The 13,974-nt window shown below is 44.0% G+C and overlaps 1 protein-coding gene across 1 annotated transcript; it reads right to left on the bottom strand.

The window, feature by feature from the left end:
- Positions 1-2,788: 2,788 nt before the first annotated feature.
- On the bottom strand, positions 2,789-3,874 carry LOC128273761 (arginase, hepatic). Its single transcript, XM_053011797.1, has one exon. The coding sequence runs from the start codon at positions 3,872-3,874 to the stop codon at positions 2,789-2,791; it is 1,086 nt and encodes a 361-aa protein (XP_052867757.1).
- Positions 3,875-13,974: the final 10,100 nt, after the last annotated feature.

Consider the following 13,974-nt stretch of genomic DNA (forward strand, 5'->3'; position numbering starts at 1 on the left):
CGAACCGTGCGTTTCGATCAGCGTTTCACATCGAAAGAAACATAACTTATAGTTTGCTTGCTTGTGCTTGCTTTTCGAAGATTTAGATAGAAAGGAGAAACATCGAATTGAATACCTGTGCTTCAATCCTTAAGATAGTCTACAAAGTCCACACATGCCTTGGTGAAGGAATCTTTTATGTTTTCGAATTCAGCCCAAACCTTTCAAGAATTACTTACACGGCTTTCAATTAATTGCTCCCTCAGAGCACCGCAAGTCGGCAGTAAAACGGCGAAACCAAAAGTATCATTAATCCTTCCTTTGGACCTTAGTCCTTCCAACGGCGACGGTAGAAACCTTCGCAAAAAGTCGCCTCTTTGCCGGTGCTGAACGTTTGGTGATAAATGGTTTGTAATAAACAAGTAAATGATATCGGTTTCCGAGATGTCACTTCATTCCCACCTCATTCGCTGTCCTGTCCGGTGTTCCTAGGGACCAAGAACTGTTGCAGCTCTGCATCGCCATCAGGGCCGGCGCAAACTGTGGTTCGTATAAAAACCTTCCTCTTCCGTTGGTGAGAGTGATTGCAAGTAGTAGAATGTGAAAGTGAGCGACAATTTCGAAGAAATCCCTTCGAATCGTCCTACGGACACTTTTCACACTTTTCCTTTTCGTATTATTCGATTTTTTCCTACCATGACCTTCCTGTACGGCACAAAGTGCTATATTTGCCTTGCCCACAATGGCAGTCATTTAGAAACCGCTTTCGCCCACACTTCAACCAGCGCCAAACACAACCCTTACGCCGCGATCCTTGACGGCTGCGAAACGCACCGCAGCGCTTAGAACTCGGTTTTTGCGTGAAGATAATTAATTATTATGACGAGAGATTACACTTGTAATGAGTTTTGGCCTTTTTTCTAGAGTGCTCGCCGCTCGCTTTCCCGGTGTGTCCCAGCTGTCAACTGGCAGCCGACGAATCCGGAAGGACGACATCGGCATACACAAAACGGCCAACTTTTGATGGTAATATGCTTGTTTTGTGGTTTCCTATCTCGGAGCAGACATCAGATGGGCGACCTGGGCGTGATGGTGTACCTTTGGCGAAAGTACACCAGAACACCGGCAGCTTCTTCGGTTCCGCTCACCTCGTGCTAGAAGTCAACCGTTCGTCAACCTTTGTGTTGTTGAAGCAATCTTCGGTGGTCTCCACCGTCACCGTCTCGAGGGTCCATTGTTTTCGGTGACACCTAATGAAGAGCAATTTCATAACGCACAATGCGAAAACGGTTCTGGTCTCCATTGCCATCAGCGCGAAAATCCTTCCAGAGTAGGCTCTGGATGGTGCTGCCCACCCTCCGAAAGAGAGAACGATGCCTTCTGGTGAATTTTGAAAAGCTTACTTTTAACGGTAGCTGGACATTCGCCCGGGCTTGGAACACATCAGTCAAGATTACGCGTTCTAATGCTCGGTTGGCTCGTAAACCGTTCAATTACGAAGGTATTTCTTTCGGTCAATTGTTAGTCAACTCTTTTCTTTCTTCTCTACTCAATGTGCCATTATTCTCCAACCACCAACCCGTTAGCATCGCAAACATAAGCTCGCGATCCCGATGAAAAATGTCATCAGCCTGAACAACCGGCAACCAGAAGCACAACTAATAGCAGTTTTGATCAAAGTTTCAAATTGGATTTTACTTCCCAAACCAGACGCCCAGCACGCGATGTAGCATTCAAGGTGCAACACACGCGTTTACCAGCAAACAATGGCCGCACAAAGCATTCAAAACTACCCCACTGGTGTCAAAAAATGAATCATCACGAAACCACCGGACCGCCCGGAGCATCCAATAGGCAATAGAAGCCGTTTCTAACCGCCGCTGCCCCGAAATCAACGGAACTTCTACATTGGCAAAGTCTAACGGGATCCATTGGAGAACCAGAGTTTCCGATGTGGCCGGTTCCCGGTTGCTGCTGGACTCTTCCGGCGGACATTTGGCAAGGTGTTGCGGAGACAAACAGAGCAAAAAAACAACACTAGCATTAAATAATGCTCATTCGGAGTGCTCCTCGGAGGAAATCATAAATTACCTTTTATCAAGTGCGCACAGACGTCCAGGAGCCTGGGTCTGGGTGGGTCGGTGTTTGGCTAGCGGGAAAACCGCAATTTTCCGGCTCCGTAGCTTCCGAGTGGCTAACCAAACTTCTACGAGGCGAAGCTGTTTGAGGTTTCGTTTATGCAAACGCTCCGGACCGGTCCTGGGCGACGTTCGATGCTAAAAAATGGATATTGACTGAATGCGGCCAAGCAAGTGCCCGGAACGGACGGAGAGCAACGTTCAATTAATGCTCGGTTTGAAGTCAACACGGCTTAGTCGAACACTCTCCCCGGCTCCTGCGATGAAAGCGACCCAAAAATAAAAGCCAACTTTATGTTCAACCATTTGACTCCTGAATGAGGTTTTTTTTTGTTCTAGATTGCTTGTTCCGGTTCTTGTGCGGCTCCGTAACATCCGACTCAACTTCTGCGCCGAGGTTGCTCTATGCACCGAGCACGGACTTTTGCATGTCTTGCCCCGTTTTGGGTGCTGCACCCCCAAATCGACTTCCACTAAATGGTCCACGGTGAAACTTCTCCACTCCGGGGGTAGATATTTGACCAGTAGAACCACAGCAATTAGTTGCACCAAACATTTGTCTGCCCAGCTCGCAAGAGTGTCGTTTCCTGGGATAAGACCGCCCGTCGATTCGAAGGGTGCATCCACGTGGCTTTATTTCATTGTAACACACCAAAAATATACACTTCCACTCACTTCGGGATCATATCGAGTGAATCCGCAATGTCGCCCTTCCGGCTGTGACCGCAGGCTGCCACCAGCAGATGGATGGCAGCTTCCACCGTCCGACGCACGTCTTCCTGGGTTCCGATGGCGGGGTTCACCTCCACCAGGTCGACCGCGGCCAACCGCTCCGTGGCGTAGGCTTCCTCCATTATGTAAATTCCCTCGCGCAGTGTCAGCCCTCCGCGGACACTCGTACCGGTGCTGGGAGCTTCCAGCACGTCCAGCGAGTCGATGTCGTAACTGACGTGCAGACTTCGACTCCCGTCCGGATCGATCCGTTCCAAGGCCATGCGCATCACCTCCCGGATGCCGTACCGCTCCACTTCGCGCATCCCGAACGCGTTGATACCGAACTTCTCGATAATGGCCCGCTCGTACGGATCCACCGAGCGCAGCCCGATGTAGGCGAGGTTCTTGATCGAGATGATCGGCTCCTGCCAGTCCATGCCCGGAATGTACGGCCAGTAGTCGCACAGCTCCTTGGCCAGCAGTGCCACCGGCATGCCGTGAATGTTGCCGGACGGTGACGTTGAGTTCGTGTTCAGGTCGGCGTGCGCGTCCACCCAGATAACGGCCACCTCCTTGCTGTGGTGCAGATGCCCGTCGATGGACCCGATCGCAATGGCGTGATCGCCGCCGAGCGTGATGCACAGCCGATCGTCGTCCAGCACTTCCGTCACCTGGTGCGACAGTATGCGATTGCAGCTGGCCACATGCTCCAGCTTCTTCATGTTTTCCACCTTGCGCCCCTTAAAGTTGAGCGCCTGGTACTGCACGTCCCCATAGTCCTTGATGTCCAACGTGTGCGATATCTCCTGGATGTGGTCTACGAGCCCGGCCTCACGGATCGCCTTCGGCCCAAGGCCAACGCCCTTCTTGCGCTGGCCCTTATCGAACGGCACGCCGATGATACCGATCCGCTCGTGGTTGACCCGGTTCCCTTTCGTCTCCACCAACGATAGCTCTCTAACGGAAGCCCCACCAAACACTGTCTGTCGCCGGCCAACGGTGGCCGTTTGTCGCGCCACAACCTGCGCTATCCGGGGAAGCATTTTTCGAACACTTCTACGATTCGAACTTCGGACGCACTTAACGCACCGACTATCTCGAGTAGACTGCGCGCGCCGATCGTACACTTTTGGCAGCCAGCAGCCTAATCCAGTGCGCCCGTGGTCCTCCTAATCGCGCCCTCTTTGCGCGTTCATCCGTTGGTCCTGATAACCTTGCCCTTGGCCGGCCGGCAATCACGGCACAACGGCTTATCGCTCGAGTGGTGCGCTCTGTAACGTTCACTTTCACTGCGTACGAGGACAGATGTCCGACGGACTACACACAACTAACGGTTGGAGGCTGGAGGGACAAAACAAAAATATCTCGCAGAGTACACGGAAGAGTTTCAGGTAATGGAGCGAATAAACATGCATACCTTTGCCGTTTCAGGATGAGTAACTGACGCGATGAGTAACCCGGTTCTGTACCTATCCCACTGGCAACTAATCACGTTGGCCCAGGGTAAATCGGTCGCTCCAGTCCAGGTAGTTTGTTTGCTAAACCAACCTTCGACGAATTGTTCTCGTATTTTCAACCGTCACCAAACGATAATTTGTCGACCTGTGATCGTTACCTACTTTGTTTTGTTTGCCTACTGCACAGACTTTAATTATTTGGCTACCCCAACAACGACCGCAACTAACTGCGTGGCTACTTTGTTACATCATTCGTCGTAAACCAACAGTGTGTTGCAAAACAAAATAATTTCGACAATAAACATCGGGGATTCTTTTTCTCTTTTTTGTGACTTTTGAAAAGATCTTTGAACCGTACTAAAAACTAGAAGTCCGCAAAAATGGTTTTTGTCTATCATAAATTACTAGGGTGTTCATAAAGTTTTGCGGGTCGATTGGAAGGGCACATTTTTATGGTTTGAAGCACACTTTTTTATTCAGTATGGTCTCGCTGAACATCAATACACTTGTTCCAACGAGACTCCAATTTATAAATTCCATCCTTTAAATAACAAACTGGAACGCCTTTAAAATACGCTTCCGCAGCTGTTATGATGTCATCATAGTTTGATGAAAACCCATTTGATATTTTTTTTTCTTTAGGGCTGAAAACAGAGGGAAGTCGCCAGGGGCCAAATCTAATGAATACTGCAACAATTCGAAGTTTAATCCATATATTCTAGCCATTTTCAAAAGGCTCTTGTAACCGGGTGCAATGCCCTGATGAAAGAGGTTGTTTCTTGAGGGTGTTTTCTTTTGCAGAACAGGTCTTTTTTCACGAATTTACTCTTTCAGTTGGTCTAAAATGTTACAAAAATATTTAAAATTTATTGTTTTATCAATTTGCAAGTAATTCGCTAACAACGCTCCATTCGCATCCCACAAAACTGATGCTAACACCTTTTTACCACTCCTTAAGGTTCTTGTTTCGATTCAGGATCATGGTAATAAACCCAAATCTCATCCATAGTAATGATTCGATGCACAAAATCCACTTTATCCTATCGAAAACGCTTTAAATGTTGTCAAAAAAGATGCATTCGAATGCGTTTTTAGCAAATGCGGTACCCATTTCTCCCTTTCTCAAACCCAATACTTCACCCAAAATATTGATTATACTGCTCAATGGGATGGCTAGGCCCTATTCTAAATCTCTTTCAGTGATCGACGATTTTCCAATACGACATCCTGTATTTTTTCTACGATTTCATGTGTTGTGTCTGTTTTCTGACGTTTATGACATGGATCGTTTTGACGGCTAGTACGACCAAGTTTAAACTCAGAAACCACTCTTTTAGCCACCTAATTGAAGGCAAAGAATCCTTATACACTTTCAAAATTTGTTCATAATCTTCCTTTGGCTTAAAACCTTCCAAAAATAAAAATTCAATCACTGCACGATACTTCATTTTTTCCATTGAAAAATATACTATGACATGTCGATACTAAATGGCTTGTAAAATAAAATTAACCTACCGATTGAAATGAAACTTCACACGCCTTCATTTGAAGAGTGTACCAGTATAACAAGAAAAATTAGGCTCGTAGTAGCGTCCTCTTGTATTGACCCGCAAATCTTAATGAACACCCTCGTATTGAACGATTACCTGAACGATCAATATTAGATTCTAATTCTCGTTTAACATGGTTTACTGACAATAAATTTAATTGAGAAATTATTTGATTGCTTAATAGACAAATTTCAAATTATTTCAAATAAAACAAACGTAAATCTTTTCTACTTTCTACAACCATAGTAATCTGCATATACAGGGTGGTCAAAAATGCGTGCACTTTTTCATTTGGTTATGAAAAAAACGGCTAAATATTTTTCGATGCTTGAAGTTTTATTTGAAAGGTAGATTCTTCACATTTATGTAAAAAATACTAGCGGTTGCAGAAAATTGGGAAATATGGAAAATTTATTTCTAAAGGGATAGATCCTCAACTCATTCGTGAAAAGCATATTTCGTTGAAGCTTATTTCCACCTCGGTCGTTATGTTAATAGGCAGTATTGTGGTTCGGAAAACCCACATATCGTGCAAGACCCAAATTCAAGTTGTAATTGCCGAAATAGGACCAAATACAATCGAAAATATACTCAAAAATAGGTCGACCGAACGAGCCAATGAATGAATGTCAAGCCAATCGTGGTGAACATTTGACCAACATTGTTTTACATTTTAAAAAATCTAGTAATCAACCTTTCAAATAAAAGTTCAAGCATCGAACAATGTTATGCCGTTTTTGTTTTATAACCAAATGAAAAAGTGCACGCATTTTTGACCACCCTGTACATTTCCTAAAAATGCTTCATTTTAACTCATGCCACCATCGGATCTTAAATGAGCGTAGGAGATGTCATCACTTTTCCGCTTACTTGTTTGTCATTTACTTTTTCCAATGATCATTAACCACTGCCAGCACTCGGGACTATGCTGCTCGAATTCCCACTAATCCTTCAAGCATACATAATACCATTTGCGAGGAACACATACGAATGCTGTTCTGGAATGTTTCTTGTGAATTGTGAATCAAGGATCCTTCTCCAAGCGTCTATTCCATGTCGGCCGAGTCTCGGAACGCTGCCATTTCCGTGAATTTCAATGTCGCACTCACAACAACAACAACAGTGAGAACAACGGGAAACTCACTGAAGGGAGCAGCACAAGAAAGCAACGCATTTATCAGTCAATCACCGGAAGGACTAAATACGGTGTCGGATGCCAGCGGGCGGTAGTAGTAGCTAGGCGTGGGAATACCTTGCCCCTTGGCACCGGGAGCCTAATTAAAATTGATTACCATTATAATTAATTTTAATTAAGTTGTTCCAACCAAGCGGCTGCCTATGCCTTGCCGTAGGGCCGGCCACAAAATGCCGGAAGACGTTCGAGCCGCGCCTAACCGTACCGAGTCGGAAGCCGAGTGGTTCCGATCGACAAAACGGTTTCGTGCGACTGCGACGCTCGCTACAAATCGCTGATCGTGACCGCTGACTGGTTGGCAACTTCCAGTTCTTCGGGAGAAAACTTCGAGAAAATTATTGTTTAGACGTTTTGCTGGCCCAACGGCCCAAATGCCGCAGATCAATGGGATGACGCAGGCGGTGCCTTGTTGCCTGGGGGCCACCACCGTTTTTGGAGCACCACCACAGTCCGGCCACGTTAGCTTCTGGTGGGCCGATTATAGGTCAAACGAGAAAAAACGCACGCACCATAATGTTGGTAGCAAATTATGTCTTCGTGGGAAGATTGTGGCGCTTGTTTCGCTCAAAGCTTAAACCCTGCCCACGTTAATGAGAAGCAATCAGTTACCGGACTTCTCGTCGTCGTCGTCGTCGTCTTGGTGGTTGTGGGCTTGCCGTGGTGGTAATGGATTAGGTGTAAATTGTTTGAGTAAACCTTCGTCCTCCAAGAAAGCCGTCTTACACTTGAAGCGATAATAACACTCGAAGGGTTGCTTCGTCAGAATCTCGCCAGAGGCCTCGATGGTTTGCAACGCCCTGATAACTGCAACTTCCATACAGGATGAACAGGCTAAGATAGAATTAAAGTCGGCTGAACAAGTTTGGTTAAAGGTATCACTAAGTAGGTAAGTTTAAAGCAGCTCTTATTTGAACTATGGTTTTGTAAAAGATCGCGATCGGCCGTTGTAAGAGTTTTTTGATGGAGACTGTTGCTTATTTAAGGGTTGGCTTCTAAAATATGATCGAACTGAGAACATTCACGGAAATTTTAACACTAAAACATCTTCCAACCATTTTACTAGGCTGTGTATGAAGTTTTGCGGTTTGATACTAGAGGGCGCTGCTACGGGCCTAATTTTTTTTGCTATATTGGTACACTCTTCATATGAACGTATGGAAAGTTTCATTTCAATCGGTCACTTACTTTTTTTTACAAGCCTTTTAGTATCGACAGTATTTTTGTCACGTCACAGTATTCCTTATAGCTGCTATGACGTTATCATTTGATGAAAAACGCTTTCCGCGCACGATTTTTTAGGTCTGAAAACAGATGGAAGTCGCTAGGGGCCAAATCTGGTGAATAGGGTGTATACTCAAACAATTCGAACTTTAATTCATGGATTTTTGCCATTTTCGAAATGCTCTTCTGACAGGGTGCGTTGCCCTGATGAAAAACGATGTTTTTCTTCTGCAAACCGGGTCTTTTTCCACAAATTTTCACTTTCAGTTGCTCTAAAATGTTACAAAAATAGTCAAAATTTATTGTTTTGCGGCACCCATGTTGCAAACAGCTTTCTCGAACCCAAAACTTCAGTAAAAATATTGGTTATACTTCTCAATGAGTTGGCTAGGTCTTGTACTTCATTTCTATCAGTGATTGGATGACTTTCGAAAACGATATCCTGTATTGTTTAACAATTTCAGGTGTTGTGTCTGTTTTTTGACGTTTTTGACATGGATCGTCTTAAAGGCTACTACGACCATGTTTAAGCTCAGAATCCCCTCTTTGAACCACCTAATTGAAGGCGAAGAGTCCTTATACACTTTTAACATTCGTTCATAAATCTCCTTTGCGCTTAAACCTTTCAAAATAAAAATTAAATCACTGCACGGTGTCTGATTTTTACCATTCTACTAGCGTGTTCAATAAGTTTTGCGCCTCGATACCAGAGGGCGCTGCTACGAGTCTAATTTTTTTTTGTTGGATTGGTACACCCTTCAAATGATCGTATGTGAAGTTTCATTTCGATCTGTCAAGTCATTCTTTGTTTACAAGTCATTTAGTATCGACGTGTCGCAGTATTTTTCACAATAAAAAAATCAAGTATCGTACAGTGATTGAATTTTTATTTTTGGAAGGTTTACAAGTAAAAGAAATTTATGATCGGATGTTTAAAGTGTATAAAGACTCTTTGCCTTCATTTTCTACAGTAAAAAGATGGGTTGCTCACTTTAATCGTGGTCGTACTAGCCTTCAAGACGATCCACGTCCAGGACGACCAAAAACCGTAGCAACACCGGAAATCATAGGAAAAATTCAGGATATCGTAATGGAAAATCGTCGAACGACTGAAAGAGATTTAGTAGAAGCCCTAGGTATCTCATTGGGCAGTATAAGCCATATTTTGACCGAAGTATTGGGTTACAGAAAGCTGTTTGCAAAATGGGTGCCGCATTCGCTAACCTTGGAGCAAAAACGCTTGCGAGTGCAACTTTCTCGGCAACATTTGGAGCGTTTTCGACAGAATAAAGTGGATTTTGTGCGTCGACTCATCACTATGGATGAGACTTGAGTCTATCACCATGATCCTGAATCAAAACAAGAGGCCAAAGAGTGGTGTAAACCTGGTTCTTCGGCTCCTAAACGAGTCCGTGTCCAGAAATCGGCCAAGAAGGTGTTAGCATCAGTTTTTTGGGATGCGAAAGGAATTTTATTTGTGGATTACTTGCAAACTGGTAAAACAATAAATTCTGAATATTATTGTAACCTTTTAGACCAGCTGAAGGAGAAAATTCGTGAAAAAAGACCCGGTTTGCAGAAGAAAAAAATTCTCTTTCTTCAGGATAATGCACCGTGTCACAAGAGCATTTTGACAATGACCAAATTCCATGAATTAAAGTTCGAATTGTTGGAGCATCCACCGTATTCACCAGATTTGGCCCCTAGTGACTTCCATCTGTTTCCAGACCTAAAAAAATACATGCGTGGAAAGCGTTTTTCGTCAAATGATGACGTCATTACAGCTGCGGAAGCGTATTTTGAAACCCTTCCAGTTTCCCACTTCAGGGATGGAATTTACAAATTGGAGTCGCGCTGGTTCAAGTGCATTGATGTTCAGGGAGGCTATACTGAATAATAAAGTGTATTTGAAACCACAGAAATGTGTTTTTCTTATCGAGGCGCAAAACTTATTGAACACGCTAGTAAAAAATACTGTGAGACGTCGTTACTGGCTTGTCAAAAAAAAATAAGTTGCCGATTGAAATGAAACTTCACATACGTTCATATGAAGAGTGTACCAATATAGCAAAAAAAATTAGGCCCGTAGCAGCGCTCTCTCGTATCGACCCGCAAAACTTTAGACACAGCCTAGTATTGCAACGTTCTGAAAGCAGATGAATCTGTGATCCGTCTTGTCTTAGATTAAATAGTTGTTCATGTTCCACAAATTCTCATACTGATGGCCGCGGAATGAAATAAAAAATTAATTCAACTTCCATTTGCATGCATTTCACCATGAATCTCTTTTCCCTAGGCACAAAAATTATGCTCCACAAGCATTAGTTACCGCGCAATGGATTAAAGATCATATCGCGGCTCCCGTAAATGCCGTTTTAATCAAGTTTGCTTTCGCCGTAAATGAGTTTTAATAAACTTTGGCACACCGTTCCCTCATTTGGTGTTTCATTAATTCGGCAGTCGTGACAATTTTAGCGCAACCTCCTCAAGTGCCTAATTTTATGTCCCGGCCCAGTGACGCCCTCAGTTACAGCAAAAAAACAGTATGACCTAACATTGGCCACCGCGCATTAGGTGAGGTGAAGAAAATATGATTATCATTTTAATTTAATCTTCTCGAGCGCGTAGGTGTGCGTGTGCTGTTTTCGCAAACCGGTGGATGATGGTCACGACCTCGCCACGGAATCATTGGCGCTCCGTGCCGTGCCTTGCCCGGAACCGGAAACCGGAACACCGGCCCCCCCCGGGCCCCATATTGTGCCGCGCCGGCCGCAGATATCGTTTTAATTTCAGCAAAGAGTAGAAAAAAGAAAGCAGAACCCACGCATCGCTCCGACGCCCGACGAAAGTTAAATACTCATCTCGTGAAGTGTCACGCAGGCTGGAATTCCTGCAAGCCGTTGCGGTTGACGCCCACCTCGCAACGTAATCCTGCTCCCCCCCTCCCGCGGGTGCGTGGCGAGAGAAAACAAAAACTCGCCAACAAAATATCATCCTGTGGTTTTCGCACGCTTCCTGCGCCCTCCTGCCAGCGCCCGCGAACCGCGGCCGATTGTGTGATGTGTGCTTGATTAAAATTTGGTCCTTCGTGAAAACGGGAATGAAATTTCATGCCCCGTCCGTGAGGATCGTGAAAAGTCGTGCTCGCACACGCGCACCGAACGAATGGCAAATATTTGATATCACTCACATGTTACGCAAACATCGGTAAGCAGTTAAAACTCGCGCTACACGCCGATTGTACATGTCAACCCCCTGTTGAAGGGAGCCATCGCTGAGCGCACTCTTTGCATTTAATGATTTGCCTCATAATTAATTAAGGTTTCCACTTACGGCACAGCACGGCCGCCCGACACGGACACGAGGCCTTCGGAGGGTGGCATTTTTATGCACCACAATTTTGACGTTTTCAATTTGGTCGTTTTCGTTACGTGAAGCACCAGGGCACGTAGAAAATCGACCCAAAAAAAACAGTCGGCCAAGCAGGAGGAGCTTGATGTTATTTCATTCGCGCGGGACACATGGGTTGGATGGGCCACGTTGGAACCCTTGTTTTTCCTCAAAACATTTTCACGGTTTTGACTCAGTGCTCAAACCCTTTTCTCGCCCAGATACTCCCTACACAGACCACCGTCTTTCTTTCTGTCGGCCCCGAAATCTGTTTCTCCTTCCGCACGGTCCTTTTTCCCCACCCTGCCGAAATCGCCGTTGCGCCAAAAAAGTGAATGATAGGGAAAAAAGTCTCCTCGAGCGCCGAGAGAAAGTGCAAGTGCAAGTGCAAATCATGTTTTCTCCACAGGCCACACTTCTAATTTTTTTTTGCCACACAGCGTCTAAATCCTTTTGAACGGGTTGGCACCGGAACAGATCTAAATAGCCTAGCCTTAAATCATTTGAAATAAAGATAGAAAGATGTTAGTTATTATGCTCGTAAAGATAAGTCTTAACGCCCAGGGTCACCCGAGGATAACGTTTTGTGAAATCATACCATATACCTTTAAACAAACAAAATCAATTCAAATTAAATGCTATCAGTTTAATATAAACTTTAAAATATACCATCTTTTAAACCTTGATTAAATTAAATTATAAAGTTAAAAAAAAGCTTAAATTGAGTTTGAAGTGGAATGGATTAATAAATTAAATTTATATAAACCTAAATAAAAACATATTATATGATTTGGATTTGATGAAGTGGAGGCAGAGTAGGTCAAATCAGATATTTTTTTTTTTAGGAAAATCCTAAAATCGTAGTAGAATATCCCTCTGTAGGGAATTCTAAATTCACCACAAAATAAAAATCTGATTCGTATTAAACTAGACCCCACTGGAATCGATCTAAATAGACTATTAAGATAGAAATAAGTTAGATATACAGGGTGGCCCATTTGGCGATCTTTTTTTGAACTTCCAATTACTTGATGTTTAAGACGTCAAACTTAATTCTGCAAATTGTAATCATTTAGTATACACTTTGAAATTGACGAAATGATACGTTTTACGCTTGAAGAAAGCTGGGAAATATTAAAAAATTATTTCCAAAGTGGTAGGTCGTCAGATCATTCGTTGAAGCTCACATTTCATTGAAGCTCATTTTCACCTCGGTGGCTGTGTTAATAAGCAGTATTGTGGTTTGGAAAACCCACACATCGTGCAAGAGAAGCCAATGCATCCACAACGAGTGACTGTTTGGTGCGGATTTTGGCTGATTGGTTTTTCGGCGAAATTGAAGCTGAGAACTTGGACGGCATTTGGTTTCAACAGGACGGCGCTACGTGCCATACAGCGTCAGCCACAATCGATATTTATGTTATGCGAACAAACCAGCAACTATTGACAACCTCAAGACCCAAATTCAAGTTGCTATTGCCGAAATAGGACCAGATAACAATCGAAAATGTACTCAAAAATAGGTCGACCGAATGGGCTACTGCCAAACCAATTGTGGTAGACATTTGACCAAAATTGTTTTACATAAAAAAAATTTAAGAATCAACCTTTCAAATAAAAGTTCAAGCATCGAAAAATATTAAGCCGTTTTTATTTTATAACCAAATGGAAAAAAGAATTCGGGCTGGGCCACCCTGTAGTAGTAGTTAGTCTAGTATATAAAAAAGATAAATGACAAGCTATTGCAGGTCAAAATCCCTATAATTCATCAAACAACAACCAGTTTACGTCTCTCGGAAAGGCCAGGGCTTGAAACACCCAGGAACCCTGATTGACAACTGGTAGTTGAATGAAATTAAAAGTTAAAAAGAGAAGAATGTTAGGCTATTGCAGCTCAAAGTCTCTATAATACAAAACAAAAAAAACGGTTTTGACTCAGTCACTCACTCAGTGGTTGGCAATATTGCACCAAGGAAACTGAGAACTCCATCGGTGCCTTCGCATCGCCATTCGAAGGCAGCATTAAACATAAAAAATCTTGATTAAACATTAAATCATAGCTCGACCCTCGGGCTCGGGTGCACCGTCTCCGCGGTCTAATCCGTCCGACAAATATCGATAAGTTAAACAATCTTCGATATATACGGCCCGCACCCGTCCGCTTATCCCGGTCCTTCACCAGGTCCGGGTTGGGGCAGAAATAATATTTTTCATATCTAGCCCGCTTGCTTACCACCTGCCCCGGCTGGTGTCTGGTCTGGCCCCTAGTACGGATGGAGTGTCATTCGCTTTTTTAATAAATACCGATCCTTCGTCCGCCGCCGCACCCA

This window comes from Anopheles cruzii, chromosome 3 (assembly GCF_943734635.1).
Source record: "Anopheles cruzii chromosome 3, idAnoCruzAS_RS32_06, whole genome shotgun sequence".
In the NCBI taxonomy this organism is placed as follows: Eukaryota; Metazoa; Arthropoda; class Insecta; order Diptera; family Culicidae; genus Anopheles; species Anopheles cruzii.